Genomic DNA, 20,494 nt, shown 5'->3' with positions numbered 1-20,494 from the left:
ACATTAGTGAATATTTTTCAATGAATCTACTTGAAATCCAGACGCGGATATAGATCCAAGTGAACGTATCCCTAACCCTGATGGAGAATGAACTCATAATTTAGGATTAACTGGTGTAATCTTAGCACAGACTCACAACATACGCAGAGGGTTTGCATTTTCTTGATTTATATGAAAGAAAATTGAATATGATTTGGTTTTCTGGATGACGCCCAGACTTCTCCTTTCCACCATTTTTTCTTGTGAACTGAAATGCCTTGACAAATATTGGTATGATTGCCACATCATTTGGTTCTTTGGTTCATTCATCCTTGAAACTCAGATTTAGATTTTTACATATTCAAATTTTTTATATACTATATATGCATATGAGGATGTATTTTTGTATGTAATTATTTTGCATATTGTTGATGAATCATTATTTCCATCTTATCTTTATCCTCTTCATATTCCCTGTTCTTCAGGGCGACGAACGTACTGTAACATCATTTCCTTCTCTCAATAAAGTTTCTGATTCTGATTGAACTGAGTGAAAACCCTGACTCTGTTAAGCCGGCTGCTCCGACACATGTCACACACCTCCAGACTGTTCATTACATTCAGATTTACTGCGGGTGGCGGGTATTTAGAGCCTCATCCAGGAGTGCTCCTTGTAGGGTTTAACACCTCAGCAGATAGTGATAGCCATGGCCTGTTCTCCGCTGCCCTCTGGCCCGCCAACCATCTTTGTCTGGTTGGTATGTGCCTATCCTCAGTCCCATGACCCTCCTCATGGTCTAAATATAAATCCAAGCAGGGCGATCCACCACTAAGGTCACATTACGTCATCCCAACAAGCAGCATATTCTCAATGAAGTGGACGTTGCACAGGGGGGGTATGAGCAGAAGGACGCGTTGAAGGCTTTATGATATCCTGGCTGACACTAGGAAATCAACAGGGGCGGTTTTGAAAATGATGTGAAGCAGCCGGAGTGTGTGACAGATTATCTCGGGAGCTGTTGGATGATGCAGTTGGAGTAAATTTGCACCTAAAGTCGATGTTGTCGTTGTCCTGAGACCTTTATCAGACATGGGTAATGGAATAAACAAGGTACTGTATCACGTTGTGTAGTTGAACTCTACAAAATACATTCAGACCTGTTTATACCTGTTTCCTGCTTTTTTCTGCTCTCTCTTTAACTCTTGTCTTAAAACTTTCTTTCTTCAGGTCCTTCCTCAGCTTTATCTGGGGAATATTAAAGGTAGGGCTGCCGTCACTTCATAAAGAATTGATTTATCTTCAGGATAAAGTCGTAGAGTGTGTTTCAGTTCCTCATATGAAGGGGCATGTGGTGAGATGCTACACTGAGCTCAGTTTCTATAGAGTGGAGAGGTCACAGCGTAAAAGCAGCATGATTGAAGCATTTTGATGTGAAAAAATCATTACACTGTGTTTTTTGCTGCTGCTGCTGTGTGTGTATGTGTGTGTGTTGCATGGGGTTGGGGGGAGTTGGTGTGTGTAGCTTTTTCAGCAGCTGGAGGAAACTAATTATTTCTGAGGCTGCTGTGAGTACGTGAGGGTTGGTGTGGGAGGGGATGCCCCGGGGTGTGGGGGTGTCCCCAGCATCAACTACGCTCCACACATTTCCATACAGCAGTGAATGTAATCATTAGGTTGCTTTTTTTTTTCTTAATGCGTAAAGGTGACAACACAGGAAATAGGTAAAAATATGGACCAGTTTTTGTAAATATGGAAAAAATAAGATGTAAACATGCTGAGGAATCAATAACAGGAAATGTGACGTCTTCTTTATCAAACCAGGTTTCTGATTGACTTTAATACTGATATCGGTCTCTAACATATTTTTAGCAGAAGTTTAAACTCTGGCCAACTGTTTTATGGATAAAGAGAAATAGTTCTGAGGCCACTTTCACATCGTACAAATATTTCCATATCACCAGTGTAACTAATGCAAATGTGAAAGTGAACAGGCAGCATGTGAACAAAATGTGTTACTTTAGCTTTCGTGTTGATTTTGCTTAAAGGTCCCATACAGTATAAAGGTACATGTCCATGTGTACTGTAGTTTGATTATAGATCAGGTATAGGCTCTCTATATTAATACTGTGACAGTATTAAAGCCTCAGTCCACAGAGAAATGCACACAGCCTGTATTTAGAAACTGGACCTTAAAAAAAACAGCCGTCAGGACTTCTGTAACTTTGTGATGTCACAACAAAGCAGCCATCACCCATATCGACCCACAATCCAACTTTACAGGTTATGAAAATTGCTTTTTTCTTTTTCTTTTAAAAAAAAAAAAATGTGATTACATCACACAGACATCAGCCAATCAGAGGCCAGGGCTTAGCCAATCAGAGAGGAGAGACTAGGAGAGGAGAGAAATAAAGCACAGCAGAAGTAAACATTTTTAGGTCTTTTAATTTATCAATTGACTAGATTTTTTGGAATAATATAGCATGAAACCTTTGACAAAATAAACTCTGGTAGTTCATGCTAAATGGGTATCTACCCTTTTACTATTACTATAAATTGAAATCAATACAATATTCAATAATAATGTACCTTAACACGTGTTTTAATAATACTTACTGCAACAACTTCAATAATTTCAAGTTATTTTATCTTAAAAGTAGTGTTTATTCTGCTTCTAATAGCCGGATTAAAGAAATTGCCTTATTTTGTTATCTGAAATCAGTCTATTAATTTGGAGAAATATAATTTAATAATGTAGTTTTAGTTCCACAGTTTTATCCACTTTTTATTGTTAATACTAGTTTTACAGTATTGTTGCATTGCTGTTGTGTTATGTTTTAAAAATAAAGCTGTCTTGTTGCTGTTGAGTATGTTGTGACTGGATTTTGACCTTGTGGTCAGAGCCACCGGTCTCTGTTGAAGACTTCAGAGTGGTATCAGCAGCCTGACAGCCAATAAATATATTTATTACATGAGCAGCACACTTAAGAACTTGTGTCATTGCGTCACCTTGGAGTCACCGGCTTGCAATGACTTAAGATTGTGTTTCCTCTGTCAGGGTGTTGAGCTTTTATACTCGGGCAGCCTACTCAGGTGTCTTATTTTTCTTTTCATGCTGATAGCTGGTTATTTCTGTCTCACAGTTTATATACAAACGGCAGGTGAAACACTTGTTCACTTGCATGTATTTAGGTTGCATGAGGCCTCAGCACACACTCAGTTTTGATCTTGTAGGTGGAATCATCCTGCAAAACTTGCAAAGCATGAGAAAAAAGTGTTGAAGGCACATCTGTCCTAGGTAGAAAACATTTGGCTTCCTTTCAAAGAACAAAATTTGATTAAACTAATACTGTTTCTTGCTTTTGGGACAAGCTGTTGGACTGTTTTAGAAACACTGGTTTTCCGGTTTTTCTTTCAGTTCAAAACAAGAGTTTAGAAGTCACATTTGCTTGGGAGACATTTGAGGTGGGGGGCTGCAGAAAGGGGTGTGTTGTTGTGTAGACAATGCCTTATTTAGGTGAGAATGCATAAGATGTGAGTTGTGATTGGATGGTGGGAATATTTGCAATTTCTTGATTTTCATTGCAATCCACAGATGCACGAGACCCGGAGCTGCTGGCTCAACACAGCATCACCCACATCCTGTCCATCCATGATACAGCTGCACCCGTCCTGGAGGTGGGCCGGCCTCTCTTTCTCTTTCTGTGTGTGTGACTTTGGCCTGTGCGACCCTGTGACCTCTAATTTAAGTGCAACCACTCGCCCTTCTCTGAACTCACCGGTGCTGTTTTTCCCTGCTGCTTCAGACTCATACTGAAAGTGTGAAATTCTGGCATCAGGTCTGAGGTGTCATGCTGCCTCTTCCTGACTTAACATCTTCTTGGGGCTGCAACTAACAGTCAAGATGTGCATAAATTCATATACAGAGGAATTTACTTGTGAATTGATTAACTTAAAAGTCTCATATTTTTACACCTTTACCATGTTTAATTTTAAGTGAGTATATGATGTTATTTTTTACCAACCTGCCACAGTGCCACAGGGACAACAGATGAAAATTAGCCACTGTGGCTAACTCTGGCACATTTACATTGATGGTAAAACTGACATGTTAATTCATGTGCGCTGTCCCTGTTCAATAAATAAATTAAATTGAAAATTGAAGTGTTGATCTATAAGAGGAGGCTCTGAGCCTCTCATCTGATTCACTACTAGTGTACATTACAGTTTTCTGATCATATAAAAATAGAGCCGATTCAGGTAAAACACTTGTGCAAGAGCTGGATCCAACTGGGCGGGGCTTGTAACAGCTGTTGTGACATCACAAAGTTACAGAAATCCTGATGACTGAGGCTTTTCACAGTATTAATATAGAACCTATGTTTTAAAACCAGATAACACAAGGATGGATATCTATCTATAAATTATATGGGAAGAAAATAACACCTTAATATCTCCTGGGGTTTCCTCCTCAGCGCTGCAATTATTATATAACAGGTCATTCTAGTTATGAGGGAATCAAGATGAGGGGGACAAAATGTCATTTAATTTACACTACAGGGTCAGATTTCTATCAAAGACTTTTGCAAGAGACCACTTCAATAGGTGTGAAAGTCACATGCTCTTATTTTCAATATTGCACAGAAAGTTCATGAGACCTGGAATTCACAGAGTTTCACCAAAATCAGCAGTTTTCTGAATCACGGCGATGCTGGTGAATATCTGATTTCTGATTTCTATGCAGCTTTCACTCACAGTACAGTATATGTGTGTGTGTAGGCTATGGGATGCAGCTGTGATGCAGATGTAAGCCTGTACACTGTGGAATATTTTTCACTCGTGATACTTTTAGCACAGCAGCTTGAAGTCCATAAGGTCTTGAAAGTGGAACTGCATTTACAAAAAGAAGAAAAGAAAAAAAAAAAGGTTTCTGGCTTTTCAAAGCTGCTTTTAGAATCATCAATTTGTGCATGAAAGAGCAGGAAAGCTGTTTTTTTCTTTGTGTGTGTGTGTGTATGAGCGCGAGGAGAAAAAGAGATGATGCTACTGTGAGAACCTGGGAGACTGAAAGTAGCAATTAACTCCCATTGATTTACATTTGGTAACAGATGTAAGAATATACTCATCTCCGAAGTTTGCTTTTATGATTGTACATTATAAACAAATATCACTGGAGAAATAAAGCTGAACTCTGTGGTCTTACCTGCTCGATTTAAATTTAGTTAAATTTAACAGGTAAACACACTTCTGATGTATGAAATCATAATTATTAATGCAACAATTAATGTGGCTTTGGATCTGATTAATTGTGTTAATTTTATTTGGATAAATTAAAAGCGTCTCATCGTGAATCTTTCGTCCTTCCACATCCATCATCCGAACGCCTCAATTTGCGCTTTCACAACTTTCATCTTTTCTTGTTGAAAGCGAACATGAAAACTTTTCAGAGATTTCTGTGCACTTTCTCCGTCCATGCTTTGTGTGTTTCATTCAACACTGGAGAGAAACAGCAACTTGTAATACAGTATCACTACCCAAACTGGTCAACCACCAAAACTTTTAAAAAGGTTTTGTGCCCTGGGCCTTCAGGCGCTCGCTGTGTTCGTCTATCCCTGCCCGCTGCACACATTTTAATCTCTTGTTCTCGCATTTAAATGCATCTTTTTTTTCTGTCCTTTTTCTTTACATCTGTGGCATAATGATGACTCAGGTCTGTTTTACCAGTTTGGCCCAAATGGCCAGATGGGATGGTTTATTTGCATAGCTAACAGTCAGAGTGCTGACTGAATGATTTCTTGGAAGACGGCTTGATGGTTCCTGAGAGAGGAAGGTAGAAAAAAGAAATTTGCAACCACCAAATCTCTGAGGTCGAACGCACCATCAGCTGAACAGTGTGTGGTTCTGATTAGCATACTGCAAAATAAAACCACAGGGTCCAGGGTTTAATGGAGGAGTGATCTGAGCCTTCAATGTGGACTTAAATCTCTGCAAACGTCCACAATACCTTGCATGTACTTCGTTTGGGATCACGAGTTCCAGGATGACTGTGCAAAGATTTAACAGCTTTCTCAGTATTTGTTTGCATAATCACGACTTCACCACCGTGCACACATGCATCGTCATTCTTCAATAGGCTATGTACGTGTTTATTAGCGTTAAAGTGTGTGTTTGTGTTTGCATATGTACTGTACTTAAGTCTGGGGTTTGTGTGGGTGCAGCCTGACCTGTCTGGATGACTTCCAGAACTCGGTGTGTCCCAGAGGGCTCAGGGGTTTTTGCAGCAACGCAGTCATAACGGGACGAGGTAGTTTCTGTCCACTGTGTGTACCATCAGCTGCCAGGTGCACAGCACTAAAACACACACACACACACACACACACACAAAAAAGGGGCGAATATCGTTATGTCATGACCTATACAGCAGCCCTTCAGCAGCAGGGTCAGCGGGGCAAAGTTTCAGGGGGACGCCCCAAACACAGAGAAACAGGAAGTGTGTTAGACCCAGTATTCAAACAAAAGACCCTCATTGAACTGTTGGAGTGTAACATATTGTTCTGTTCTCACCCTCCATAGGACATGACGTATCTCTGTATATCTGCTGCTGACCAATCGAGACAAAACCTGTGAGTACGTTAAATACGATGCATGAGGCGCACGAGTGGTTTAAGCATCTTGTCTCTAATGTGTCGACCATCTGATGATCTGTGGAAACTGTTAATACATAAAAACACACAGAGCTCCAGCAATGATCTAATTATGATATTCACAGTCAATATCAGTATAAAATAAATATTTATTTGATTTTATATATAACAGAATGATTAATCCTGAAGCCTGAAGTTCAGCCTATAAATAAATCATAAATCTGTTTAAAGGATTCCTTGTTCTTTTATTCATGCTTATTCCTTTAACTTATGTTTACTCCTTTAATTATTCATGCTGTTGTGATAAGTTTTGCTCTCAAAGAAAGTCTTGTTTTATAGAAATGTGCAATGACAATAAAGCATCGAAATAAAACTGAACACCTCATCAACTTCATGAAAATATTAAACTAGACAAATCAAATGTAAGAGTCCAACAGAAGTTACTGTCATTAAAATATACCAAATATACAGAGAAGTGTATCTTGCCGTTATTTGAAGTGTATAATTGTTTTAATTTCCTGTGTGTGACACAAACAGGACTCAGTACTTCAGAGACAGCATCATGTTTATCCACGAGTCCCGACTGAAAGGAGAAGGCTGCCTCGTTCACTGGTGAGTGAAAACGAATCCTACCTTGAAGGGGAAGTGGGTTTTTTTTTGCTTTTAAAGATGAAATAATCCTTTTTTCTGCACAACTCCGTCCTTCCAATTATTTAATCGAAAGATAAACGGCATCGGGTCGTAAATTAAAGTATTCGATAACGAAACTGTCATGTCATTTGCATGCGAGGATGCTGAAAGGAAGAAGCGCAGATATTCAAATGCAGCTGATTTTTTGGTTTGTAATGATGAGTGCTTTTTGGCACGAAGGGCCGGAGGTCCTCAGATTTCATGAACCCTGTTTTCATTTTCAACCACATCACTGCCATCGAGCCAAACAATCAGTTTGGTTCGTGCTTTCATGGTAAATCTCATCATCTTTCATCTTTCTCTCGTATCAAACGTGCAAAATCAGGCATTAAACCACAGCTTTAGGAAAAAAGGGGTTTCACTTCTTTGTACACTAAAGAAGAGACTCTCAATACACAATGTTTTGCTGCAAATAAAAGCCTCCAGTTTTGAAATCTGTGCTCTCAGCGTGGCAGGAGTGTCCCGCAGCGTGACCCTGGTGGTGGCCTACATCATGACCGTGACGGGCTGCGGATGGGTGGAGGCTCTGGCGGCGGTGAGGGCGGCGCGGCCGTGTGCGGGGCCCAACCTGGGCTTCCTGCGGCAGCTGGAGGAGTTTGAAAACACAGACCTGGCAGAAGTGAGTGACACCTCGCTGTTTTCGCTTAGTCATGGTTTTCAACACATTAATGATGCCATTTATTTCCAACAGCAGCTTTTTGCAGTGCGTTTTCAGTCTGTAGCTGTCTCTGTCCACAGGAAAACGTTACATGTGATGCATGAAGTGTTAAACGACACTGTTGACTTGTCTTTCGTTAATCAATGTGCGATGTGATGAATCCTCTCAGATGACAGTTTATGTGTCAGTTCTGCAGAAACATAACGAACTGGAGGTGACAGTCCTGTTACTCAGCAGGTGCAGAAAGCCAACTTCAACTGGTGTTTTTCTGTCCACATTAGAGGGAAGTTAGAAAGCTCTTTGAGACTTTTCTTCTTTTTTTTTTAATCTACTGCAGTGACCGACCAGCAACAGCTGCTGTTTAATCTAATGACTCATTTTGTTCACAGTTTGATCCATGTGGAGTCTTTTCCATTTACATATGCAGGCAGCCAATGAGAAGTCACATGTCTCAGCGAGAAGAAGTCTTGAACACACATCTTTCCATCAGCTCGGCTCAACTCACGCCTGCGCTACAGGCACGGAAAAATGCAAAAATTTAGTGAACAAAATTCACTGGAATGTATGAGACTCCATCTTTAAATGTGGTGTCCAGTAAAAATAGATGTAATAGATTAAATGTTGATGATGTAAGGGACAAGGTGCTCTTCAGGCTGAGTTGAGGCTTATGTCGTTCTGTTGTATTTCTTCCTCCGTTGATAAATGTGTAATTTAGATCTGAATCCTGGGGATCCACTCGAATATGAACTAAAATGTTTTTACTGCTCTGAATGCAGAATGCAACAAAGTAGGCTACAATAGAAAACAACTGTGTCACATTTCCATTACAACTTTGTATGTTTGTATTTGTATTTAACAGCCTCATCTTGTTGCACCTTCTTCTTTTTCTTCTGCAATGATTTTAATGTCAGCTGATCGACATCCCTGGAAGGAAGCATGCATCGATTAACATTTTTATTTGCCTACTTTGTTCTGATTGTGCCACACTTGGACGGAAACGCAGCAATAGAGAGCGTTAAGGTTATGTCACAGTTCAGATGGGGAAAAATGTCCCACACTTATGGACGATGCCATCTTGAAGTTGAACCTAAACTGCATTCTGGTCTGGTTGTTGCTTCTTTTTTCTTTTGTCTGTAGAGTTACAGAAACTGCTGAATGCAGATGTCCTGTGGTTGCAGTGTGGGAAGGTTTCAGATCTGACAAACAGCTGCTTTGAACCAAAATGACCAGCACTGAAAACCAGATTTATAAGGACAACATTTTTACTTTAGCATATCTGGAGGATTGTTCTGTCTCTTTGTTTCTTTTCTGAGATTATTGCATTTATTGTATTCAGTATCTTTTATCCTTCTTTAGCCTGACCAGGGACAAAGACTGCAAATTAGCTGAAGCTAGACGTCTTGTATGCATCGCATTTTTCATTCTTTGTGGCAATGTTGTATGTATCGTCCCTGTTAAATAAACATTAAAATAAATAAAAATAATTAAAATTACACTTATTGACACTTGTGTCCCATTTCTCCTCCTCCAGTATCGAGCCTGGTGGAAGGACCGGTACGGGAACAGCTCGCTGAACGATCAGGAGGAGGTTCAAGCTCTTTTAAGTCAGAAATCCAAGTGCAACAGCAGCAGCAGCAGCACCATATCAACCAGCATCACTCCTGCACTGGCCACCAGAGGCACCTGAAAAGGAAAAAAGGCGTCTGCTGCCAGTCTCGTCTTACCTCCGCTGAAGCAGCCGAGGACCGTGGGACTTCTGCTCGGGCCACTGATCCCACTAAGACCAGACCAGCTTTGGAGGATTTCTGGCATTTCAGGATTGATCCTGCAGAGAGAAACATTTGTTTTTTAGAAAAAAATATCTGTATCGATATGTGTTGAATCTTTTTTTTTTTCTTTTCTTTTTGCAGTCGTCATGTGATGGGGGGGATTTTTTTTTATTTGTCATTGATCATGTCATGTCCTCGCCTCTAACTGTCAAAACAACATGCAAGGGCAGTCAAGCATGACACCAAGGAAACATGTACATACTGTCCACAGTGTGAACACACAGTGTACACTCCCCCTGTCAGTTACGTTATGCTGTGTCTTGTACTTGAAATATGAGTATTACTTTCTATAGACTGTGTGAAAGCTGATGAATACTGTACCTTCCAGTAAAACACTAAACACTATCGCAAGGTTCAGTATTTGGTTCTTGATTGTGTTGTTTAAAGTCCAAAAATAGACTTAATTAAAGCAACAACAATAACCAAGCTTCACAATAAAAGCCAGTATAAGTTTTTTACACATGTAAATATTTAATTTTGTTCGATTTAATATGAATCATCACTGAATTTGATTAATCAATTGAATATTTTATTTCTTTTTAGTGCAATGTAAAACTGAGGGGTTAACAGTTTATTTAAAAAAAAAAAACATTTTTGCGAAGAGCAGAAGTATCTCAGAGTTTCCTCTTATCTTTTACTGGATACTTTAGGGGATTCACATCGTCTGAAAATGATTCAAAGAAAAAAGGGGGAAAAGCCTTTAAGACGTCGGTTGATCTGGTCACAAGCTGTTGGTACCCGAATTAATCAGAGTATTCACTATAATAAAAAAATAAAAGTTCACACAACCAGAGTGTAGAAATACTTCAAATACTTAATTCAGTTATTTATGTAAATAACATCGGCAAAATTTATACTGAGACACAGAGTTACTGATGCAAACAAGAAGCACTTCCCCTCTGACTGACACAATATTACATCAGATATTATTAGACTGTTGACGCTGATGGACGACGCCTGTTTGCGGAGGCAGTTGTAAAAACACACACACACACACACACACATATATATATATATAAATATAATATATAAAGAGAGTTCAGTTCAGAAGCGGTCAGGACCTTTCCAATCAATATGACACTAATGTCTATGAAAATATTGAAATGAACTCTACCTGAGGTTCTGCTCAGATGTTGATGCTTCAGTAGTTGGATCCATTCATATGATAATAGACTGACAGGAGCCAGGAGATGACTCAGGTATAGTCTACTTATTATTACACTGTAGTGCAGTTTCACTCAGGTAGCTACTTTATCTCATACTGTACTTCTACACAAATAATTCAAGGTTTTTGTGCTTTAAAAAAAACTTTCAAGATCCTTGAACTCATACAAATTTAAAGACCCAACACAGTTCAGTACTATAAGACCATGATAATGGCACAGTGACACTTTTACCTTGTTATTCAATTTTGCTCACACAAGCCCACGTTTTTATTTTGAAAAGCCTGTATCTCTGGCTCCTTGAATTTAGCCTATGTATCATTCCTATAATTGGTCACATGACATACTTTATAATAAACTAATCTCGCGGCTGTTCCTGTCTGTCTGCGGTATCATCATCACCATCTCCACCACTAACCCCACCACCATCATCAATCATCATTCACTTGTTCTATTTAATCTTCCACTGGGAACAAACTTGTAGTTTTTGCATCGTCTCCACTAACTAACAGCGCGCGTGCAGCTCGACCTCTCTTTTTACTTTTCGTAAAGCTTTTATCATTTCAAAGAATTGTTTTTGTCTCCGTCCCAAAACCATTTTCCACGTGTGCGGGTGTGTGACTGACAAACACATACACGACTCTTCTGACTTAGGCCGGCAGGGTTTCCCCCCCGCAGCACACACACATACACACACACACATATACACACACACCGCTGTCTCTTACTGGAGATCGTGTTCTGCGCGCGCGCTGATAAGCTTCGCAGGAGAGAGAGAGAGAGAGAGAGAGAGAGAGAGAGAGAGAGAGAGAGAGAGAGAGAGAGAGAGAGAGAGAGAGAGAGAGCAGGTGCGCCCTCCTCCTCCTCCCTCCATCAGCATCCCCGGCTCTTGTCTCCGCCCCCCCGCTGCTCGCTATAGGCTGCAGGAGGATTTAAGCGCGCCCGTCGTATTGATGAGGGCTTTCTGAGACTGATTGATTTCAAAACTTGACCAGTTTCGAGTTTCACAGGTAAGAAGTCCACGTCCACCGCGCGGGGCTTCGGTCTGCGTGCGTGGGAGACCGGGGAGGGTGAACCCTTTAGAGAGGTTTACTGAACTTTTACTGAAGGCGCATCATCATCATCATTCACTGATAAACTCTCACACATATAGCCTACACACACACACAACACAAACACACACGTATAGGGGCTTTGTCAGCTCGTGATAACGCATTGCAGGACCTGATCGATGGAGAGTGTGTGTGTTTGGACAGAACAATCATCATCATCTGTCATGAACCCCGACGTGGATTACGGAGGCTCGGTGAGCAGCGGCAACGGGAAGCTGCGCCAGTGGCTGATCGAGCAGGTGGACTGCGGGAAGTATCCCGGGCTGGTGTGGGAGAACGACGAGAAGACCATCTTCAGGATACCGTGGAAACACGCCGGGAAACAGGACTACAACCGGGATGAGGATGCCGCGCTTTTCAAGGTAAGAGACCTGGCTGCATCCTCCTACTGATAGGACGGACGGCTTCAGAATAAAAGTACCGGAGGCTACAAAGTGAAAATAAAGAAGTTTCTAAAGTTTTAAAAATGTTAAAAGTGATGGAAGAGAAAATAAAAGAAGCTAACAACGATTCTTAATCAGGATATTAAAGATTAAATCAGCCAAGTTCGACTTTTATTGTCTTAACTCGTGTTTTTATCTACTCCGCGTGGCTCTGGTGTAGGCTATGAAACGAAGTGGGATGCAACAGAGAACTTTATCGATTCATCATCGTTTAGGAAATGCCAGATAATAGGATAATTTTAAATTCGGGAAACCAAACTCAGCTTCATTATAGATGATTTTAGAGCCAAATAAAATCGGATAAAGGAAAGACAGGAAATCCTCACGTGAGAGGTTGGAGCCTGCAAATATGCAAAAAAAAGTCATATCTTACCATTAACATACTCAAGATAACCATCTGGTAAATGTTCTGCTCATAAATTGATCGATTCGTGATCACTTTTCTAGACTATATTAACGTGCGTAAAGACGCACATCCACATTCTGTGCAATAAGATGTGGAGCAGTGGTCTATTTGTAAGGCGTATTTTTTTTATTTTTATATATACGTATATGTGCTGTGTGCAGGCCTGGGCGCTGTTCAAGGGAAAGTTTCGGGAGGGGATCGACAAACCGGACCCGCCGACCTGGAAGACGCGGCTCCGCTGCGCCCTCAACAAGAGCAACGACTTCGAGGAGCTGGTGGACCGGAGCCAGCTGGACATCTCAGACCCGTACAAAGTCTACCGCATCATCCCCGAGGGCGCCAAGAAAAGTCAGTACATCCCCTAAACGCACCACACACACACACACATAGCCTACACACCAAACAACACAGAGTTAAATAGAAGTGGTTTGACGCCTGAGTGCATTTATGATAATATTATTTATGATGAAGTGCTTTTATCAGAGAAGGTTAGAAATGCGTCAGTGTGTGTGCATGAGGGGTAAAGGTCACTGACTTCTCACTGCAGCAGAGAGTTTAACATCTGAACCACCACTTAAGGTCAGGGTTCAACAGATGTGTGTGTGTGTGTATGTGTGTGTGTGTTATGATAACAAGTGTGTTAAGAACTTTTCTGTCATCTCTTACATCCTTCAGGACCCCGGCAGGAGGACAGTCTTGTGAGTCCGATTGGCTACCAGGTGCACTCCTACCCTCCACTGCAGACTCAGGTGCTTTTCATACACATGGAAATGAGGGGAGGGGCGGAGAGAGAGAGAGAGAGAGAGAGAGAGAGAGAGAGAATGATACTGTGCATAAATGCTGATGCTGATACAAGCTGAAATTTCAGAAACAACATTAAGAGAGTTTCTACTTATCTTTGATGTGTAAAAAAGTGCTTTTTACTCCATTTGACACAAAAAAAACAATATTTCAGTGAAAATTATGTTGAATGTTTGCATCAGGATTTCACACCATGAAAACTGAAGACAAACTTAACAAGTCGCTAAAACAGTTTGTAAAATTGTTTTTAAAAGAATAGTCTTTAATATCTCTAAATTCCCACATTCTCAAACATAACACAGTTTAACTAAGAGCAAAGTTGGTCATTATATGAACTGATGAGGTCATAACTTCCTCTCTAATAGATTTTATCATGCACATTACACTCATATTGAGTATTTAGAGGTTTGTACAGTTAACTTCTCATGCTGAGCTGATGGTTTGTGTGTGTGTGTGTGTGTGTGTGTGTAGATGCCACAGTACATGGCCTCACCAGAATGCGGCTGGAGGGATTACTGTCAGGAGCCGGCCTCTCTGCAGGAGCTGCCCTTCGCCCAGTGCCCCTGTCCGCCCCGCAGCCTGCCCTGGCAGGGCGCGTCCATGGAGAACGGTACGGTGCTGCTCAATACGCACACGGCAAACAGACATCGGCATCCCTGTCAGTTTTCAGTGTTGTACAAATACTTTTTTTTCTTCTTTTCTTTCCGCTGCTTTTGATAGGATACCAGCTCAGAGCTTCCATTTACTCGTACGGTCCTGACAGCCAGCCCTCCTCGCCTTTCACACTGGACGCTGGAATCAGATCAGCAGAGCCTCTGACGGGTATGAAACAACACTTTGAATTCACCGTTTGTCTCTGGACATGCAGAAATCAGAAGGAGGGAGGTTTAGATGTGATTTCAATGCGACTTTTACACAATGTCACAGATGAAGAAAAAGCAGCGAAAACAGTTTTACACAATGTAAATATTATAATATGTTTCATTCAAGTCCCCATGTAAAAGATAGTTTTATAGACCTGAAATGGTATACAGCCTAACTCTAGTTCATATCATGTAGACATCTTTACAAAGTCTGATCATTTCTGATATTAGGAAAATGCAGAGGCAGGTGCTACTGTTCTATGTAAAAAAGAAATTACACAATTTAGTTTAGAATATTATTGATTCCCACATACAATAACACACCATAGGCCCACGTTTCATTACGCCCACTGTTCTTCTACCAGCTCACTTGTCAACTTATTACAGTAGGCAGACAGAAAAACATAAACACAAAAAGTGGATCCTACTGCTGCTTTGTGTCTGCTGAAAGTTAAAGTCTACAGTTTTGTAAACTGGATTTGTTTATTAATTCCCCGTTATTGGCCAGAAATGAATGATTTGTGCTGCTATATATCTACTGGTATGTACCAAAGAATAGGCCAATAAAATAATGTACTAGTCAGTGAATCAGGTTTGCCACTATCAGCTTAGATGCATCACAATTGCAGCTGCTATAGTTCAAGGACTAAGTGGAGCAATTGATACACGTACTTTTAAAGGTCTCACATAATATAAAAGGTAGATGTCCATGTGTAGTGTGATTATAAAGCAGCTCTAGGTTCTATATTAATACTGTGAAAGTATCAAAGCCTCAGTCCACAGAGAAATGCACACAGCCTGTATTCAGAAACTGAGCCTTGAAACAGGCTGTCAGGACTTCCTGTCACTTTGTGATGTCACAACAAAGCAGACACCAAGCCCCGCCCACCTGGACCCACTACCAACACTTGCAGGATTTAGTTTCTCCGAGTGTTTTACTTAAAATTTGATATTTTTTCATTGGATCACTCAGAAAACAAAGCCTCCTCTCTTCTTATTGGCTGACACCGACCTGTTGTTACCAGAGTTTCAGAGAGAAGCTGAGAGAGGAGATGTAAAACTACAATACAATGATTTTTGGTTCTTAAAACTACAAATATGTCTTCTAATGGGTTGACATTTCACATTAAACACAGAAGTGGAAAACATGGAGCTTAAAAGCTGAAACAAAACAAAGAGTGTTTATGTGTGTGACTCAATCTAACATCATAAACACGATTGTCATACTGTGGATAAACTGACAAAGATGTTTCACTGTGCAAAGATGCATCCACCAAAATGTCTCCTGACCTGTGTCTCCTCCTGCTCCTCTGTCCAGATTTCCGCCTGCACGTTTCTGTATTTTTCCGGGACAGTCTGGTGAAGGAGGTGACCACTTCCAGTCCAGAGGGGTGCTACATCACTCCGTGTCCCCCAGAGAAGCACTACCTGCAGCCGGGAGGTCCCGACGTGATCCCCCTGCCCGTGGACAGTCTCTCAGCCCAGAGGAGGTCGGAGGATTGTCCCCCGAGTCCCCCGTCCGCCCTGGAGAGGGGGGTGTACCTGTGGATGGGAGCGGACGGACTCTACGCTCGGCGGATGTGTCAGAGCAGGGTGTACTGGCAGGGGGGGCCGTCCCAGTACGGAGACAAGCTCAACAAGCTGGAGAGAGAGGTCAACTGCAAACTCCTGCAAACCCAGGACTTCATCACAGGTGAGACAGCAGGAGGAGAGCGGCAGTAAAAAGTCTCGAAATATTCTGATCGAAGAGATGCAAAGATATTGAACTGAACAAACACATTTAACACCAAATATTTGCATCCGAGAAGCTGGAACCAAACAATTTACATTTTAAAAATGCAGGGAGTTGTGTAACAATTTCATTTTGGCGGACACAAAATATAGAAATCGCTGTATTTTTCTTTTAATCAAGAGTAATTTCTTATTTTCAAATCGATATGACACCCGACCCGAGTTTCACTAGTGAACAACAACAGGCCAAACTTCTGAAATGATGATCGTTGTCTATGCAAAATTTAGCTGTAACTGTTTATGGACACATGGCGGACAGTAGCAAAAAAAGGCTCAACTTCCCTACAGTTGATCAATCAAGCAATAAAACGTATGAACACGCTGAGAAGTTGTGCCCTGGTCTACGCTGGCTGTGGTTTGTGCCTCTCATGTGTCATCACCGCATCCAAGTTACAGAGCTCAGAGTCGGACCGGTTTGAAGACACACAGTCATTTGATGACACCTAACGTATCTGAAGGCCGAAGACTCATCTGAACTATCCGGATGTGAAAATAATCCGTAAACAACATTCAAAACCTGTTTCCAGTTGCGGCTATGACTGGAAATGACAAATTGTTTATTACATTTTCCATATTTCGGCCTTAGTTACTGCCTTAGTTAGTAGGTAGTCACTAGAAAAACAGGTAAACATCAGTCTGATGATGATGATGATGAATCTGGAAAAAGCTTTGAACCGGTGGAAAATGTTATTAACGGTCTGTCTACAGATGCTTAGCTTGGTCACTTGAACACAGCGGCCGTACATGAGAGGCACAAACTACTGATAACAGCGAACAGTAAATAATCAGTGAAGATTTAAAGACTCAGATTTGTGTTAATCTCAAAAAGTCTGAAAAAGTCCAGCTCTTTTACTGGAAGTCATTTCGATTGAAGTCATTTCGATTGAATGGCGTCTAAAAACAGAACTACACAGAAACAAACCCCCCTTAAAGACACAATCACTGAACAGCTGTGACAAAAAAAGAAAAAAAAAACCTAACTTTTTAAGTAGAAATCCATCATGAGGATCAAATCACGTGACTACCTACACATCCCACCCACATACTAGCTAACAGAGCACCAGCTGTGTGAGTCTTGACAGCTAATGGTATTTGCATACTTGGTGTGAATAGGACTTTCCGTTCGAATCACCGCAGAAAGGTCACACTGCTTCAAGTGAAATTCTTCTGTAATCATTTGAATCTGCCACTTCACCTCCACTTTAGAAATCAAAACTAACAGTGGCCTGTTGTCTTTGTCTCTCTCTCTTTCGACCATCAGAGATCCAGAGCTACGGGCTCCACGGTCGGCCACTGCCTCGTTTCCAGGTCCTGCTGAATTTCGGGGACGAGTGTCTGGACCCTCAGAGACAAAGACGGACCCTCACTGTCCAGGTAACAGAAGCATTGATATACCGTTAAACTGACCCCACAGCGCATTATGACATCAACTCACTGACATTTACGTAATATTCGCTGCGAGGATGTAAGGTCAAATGACTGTACGCAGAGTTTAAAAGAGTTTAAGAGTCTAAAAGAGTGGGAAGTGGGATTTGAAAGTTAAAACCAAAGATTTGAAAGTCTGTTAGCGCTGAATCACTGCACGCAACTTTTTTTTTTTCCAGTGATTTAGAGTGAAAATGAAGGAGGAAGTCAGTTTTGTCTGATTGTCAGGCTTATTTAACACATCCCCCCCGAAAGAACCAGATCTGCTATTTCACATTCAGATGATGGGATTTCTGTGCGTAGCCTACCGTGTGACAGCCTGCCAGAATGAGACAGTCAGGAAAATTAATCAAACAAACAATCTAACAAACACAAAAAAAATAGGAGTTTTAACCGATTATAGTCAGTTCACAAATTCATCCAACTTTCATCAACTTCAATCGACGTAAAAGGAACTTGAGGCTGAATTTGATCTTGATTGAAAATACCCAACAGGCCAAACAAACTGCTTTTCTTTGACTTATTAGATAGTAAACTTTATAACTTCATAACAAGCCAGCCGATGTCATCAATAGCTATTATTTAATATCCTTAAAATTATAGATTAATCAAGAAAACAAAGACTAGGTAACATAATAACAGAGCAAACTCCACCCAGGAAGAAGACCATGAGTTACAGGTGAAAGGTTTTCTGAGAAAGTCAGTAAATGGAACTTACAGTGAATATAAAGTTATGAAACGCCGCTCCCTCAGACTTTCAGATGCTTTTTACACTTTCAAATCCCATTTTTCACTTCACCCAAACCATGTGTTATATGTTAAACTTTCTTTATGGCCTGAAGCGTTGTGATGATGTCGACGTGTGTCCGATTTAGAGCCTTTTTTTCCACTCACCTGTCTGACTATGCTCTGCCGCAGGTGGAGCCGCTGTTCGCCAGGCAGTTCCTGTACTACGCCCAGCAGGCCGGCAGCCCCTACTACAGGAACTACGAGCACCCGGATCACATAAGTCCCCCGGAGGACTACCAGAGGGCCATCACACACCACCACAGCAGCAGCCTGCAGGAGTGAACTGTCACTGTGCAGGATCAAGTGACTGTTTAACACTTTGAGATTCACACAAGAGGCCACAAGGAAACTCCGAGATGAGAGGACAATCTTGGACAGTGTTATACATGAAGCCAATGGACAGTTTACCCAGTACAGTTCTGGGAGTGTATGTGTGTTTGTGTGCGTGTGTGTGTGTGTGTGTGTGTGTGTGTGTGTGTGTGTGTGTGTGTGTGTGTGTGTGTGTGTGTACGTACACATGTGTGGCTGAAATGAAAACAGTGTTACCTTTTCCCCGCTCTTTGTATATTCAGGGGATCATGTATAATTTCCATACTTTCTATGCAAACAAAACTGACAGCTCAGGTGATTGTAGCTAGGTACTATAGAAAAACGTAAGTTAAGTTTTTGTGCCTTAAAGCCCCTGTACAGACTTTTCATTTAGTGTTGATTTTGGCGGTCCCTGTGGACGAAAGCGGTGGTGTTTTTTGCCGGAATGAAGACCCACATTTCCCACTGTCGTGAAGACGTTTGTCTGGCCGGTGTGTGTTGACTTGTTTTGGAAACATCGGAAAGAAGACGGGACTTGCTGCTTTTTTTTTTTTTTTTTTAGCAGCGTAATGTATCTATTTGTATCATTTGGTCAGTGGTCCGACCCGACCATGCCTTAGAGGTATAGAATTAGACTTAATATCTGACAACCATCCTTGAAATATAAGGCAGCAGTCAGCTGCTGTTCAGTTTAGCTTAGCTTAGCATGAGTACAGGTAACGGGGGGGGAAACTGCATGAAGTGCCTTTCAGATATTTTTTATTTTGTTTAATCTGTGAGATATTGTCTTAATGACTGAACTTTCAAAATGCTGGGTGGCGGATTATTTTTCTTTACCTGTGGACAGAGACAACCCACTGGTAAACCAGTTTCCTGTTCTTATGCTAAGCTAACAAGCGGCTAGCTGTAGCATCAAATTTAAACATGAGTGTTATCAAACTCCTAAATCAAACACTCCCAAGAGAGCCTAGCATGTTTTCTAAAATGCTGGATTATCTCTTTAAGAGTAATGTTTCTTTTAAAACATTTTACTTTGTACATATTTTTTAAAATTTCCTCTTGCCAGGAGACACTATGACCAGACTTTTTTGTAAATTATGAATGAAGTCTTGTGCCTGGCCGTGTTTATTAGCGAGCCTCTCAGGGAGATGATGGCAGATAAGCTTTTTCAACTCAATTTTCTATCAGTTCAATTCTGTTTCAGGATTCAGTGCCAAATGTAAAGTGTCATACATAAGACCTGAGACAGAGCTGAGCTGAACGTTTATCAGCTTTTTTTCACCTTGAAAAAACACATTTCTGTTATGAAAAAATAATAAATTTCAAGTGTAAAAAAAAAACAAAGAGTGACAACCTCTGTTCATGTCGTGTGTGAGCTACACAAGGTAACGTCAGTGCTGTGTGTGTGTGTGCGTCTGAACAGGAAGTGCGGTTCGGATGCAGGATGAGGTTGGTTAATCAAACACTTCGTTATCACAAACAATGTGATGACATCACGAGGGGAGGAGAGAGAGGAAGAGGTTGGCCGCCACGCTTTCCGCGCTGCGCTCAACAGAGAAGCCTTCCTGGCTTCTGCTCACAGATTACAGTCTCG

The 20,494-nt window shown here is 41.1% G+C and overlaps 2 protein-coding genes across 2 annotated transcripts; both read left to right on the top strand.

The window, feature by feature from the left end:
- Positions 1–851: 851 nt before the first annotated feature.
- On the top strand, positions 852–9,957 carry LOC310985215 (dual specificity protein phosphatase 22-B-like). The gene is made up of 7 exons (XM_083970742.1): positions 852–1,090; positions 1,208–1,241; positions 3,573–3,655; positions 6,551–6,600; positions 7,159–7,233; positions 7,759–7,930; positions 9,501–9,957. The coding sequence occupies exons 1-7, from the start codon at positions 1,070–1,072 to the stop codon at positions 9,654–9,656; spliced, it is 591 nt and encodes a 196-aa protein (XP_083826868.1). The 5' UTR covers positions 852–1,069; the 3' UTR covers positions 9,657–9,957.
- A 2,280-nt stretch (positions 9,958–12,237) lies between these two features.
- LOC310985207 (interferon regulatory factor 4-like) lies at positions 12,238–18,966 on the top strand (the record flags this gene model as incomplete). Its single annotated transcript, XM_083970728.1, has 8 exons — positions 12,238–12,435; positions 13,084–13,270; positions 13,598–13,671; positions 14,195–14,333; positions 14,444–14,545; positions 15,905–16,279; positions 17,639–17,751; positions 18,721–18,966. The coding sequence occupies 8 exons, from the start codon at positions 12,238–12,240 to the stop codon at positions 18,871–18,873; spliced, it is 1,341 nt and encodes a 446-aa protein (XP_083826854.1). The 3' UTR covers positions 18,874–18,966.
- Positions 18,967–20,494: the final 1,528 nt, after the last annotated feature.

This window comes from Trachurus trachurus, assembly GCF_905171665.1.
Source record: "Trachurus trachurus genome assembly, chromosome: 4".
Taxonomy (NCBI): domain Eukaryota; kingdom Metazoa; phylum Chordata; class Actinopteri; order Carangiformes; family Carangidae; genus Trachurus; species Trachurus trachurus.
The sequence above is the reverse complement of the archived record's forward strand: the minus strand, read 5'-3'. Positions and strand labels throughout refer to the sequence as shown.

Excerpts from the sequence above, each read along its gene's own strand:
- LOC310985215 (XM_083970742.1), top strand. The coding sequence starts at position 1,070 with ATGGGTAATGGAATAAACAAG. Across the intron at positions 3,656-6,550 it reads CAGCTGCACCCGTCCTGGAG|GACATGACGTATCTCTGTAT; the intron begins GTGGGCCGGCCT and ends CACCCTCCATAG. Across the intron at positions 7,931-9,500 it reads AAAACACAGACCTGGCAGAA|TATCGAGCCTGGTGGAAGGA; the intron begins GTGAGTGACACC and ends CTCCTCCTCCAG.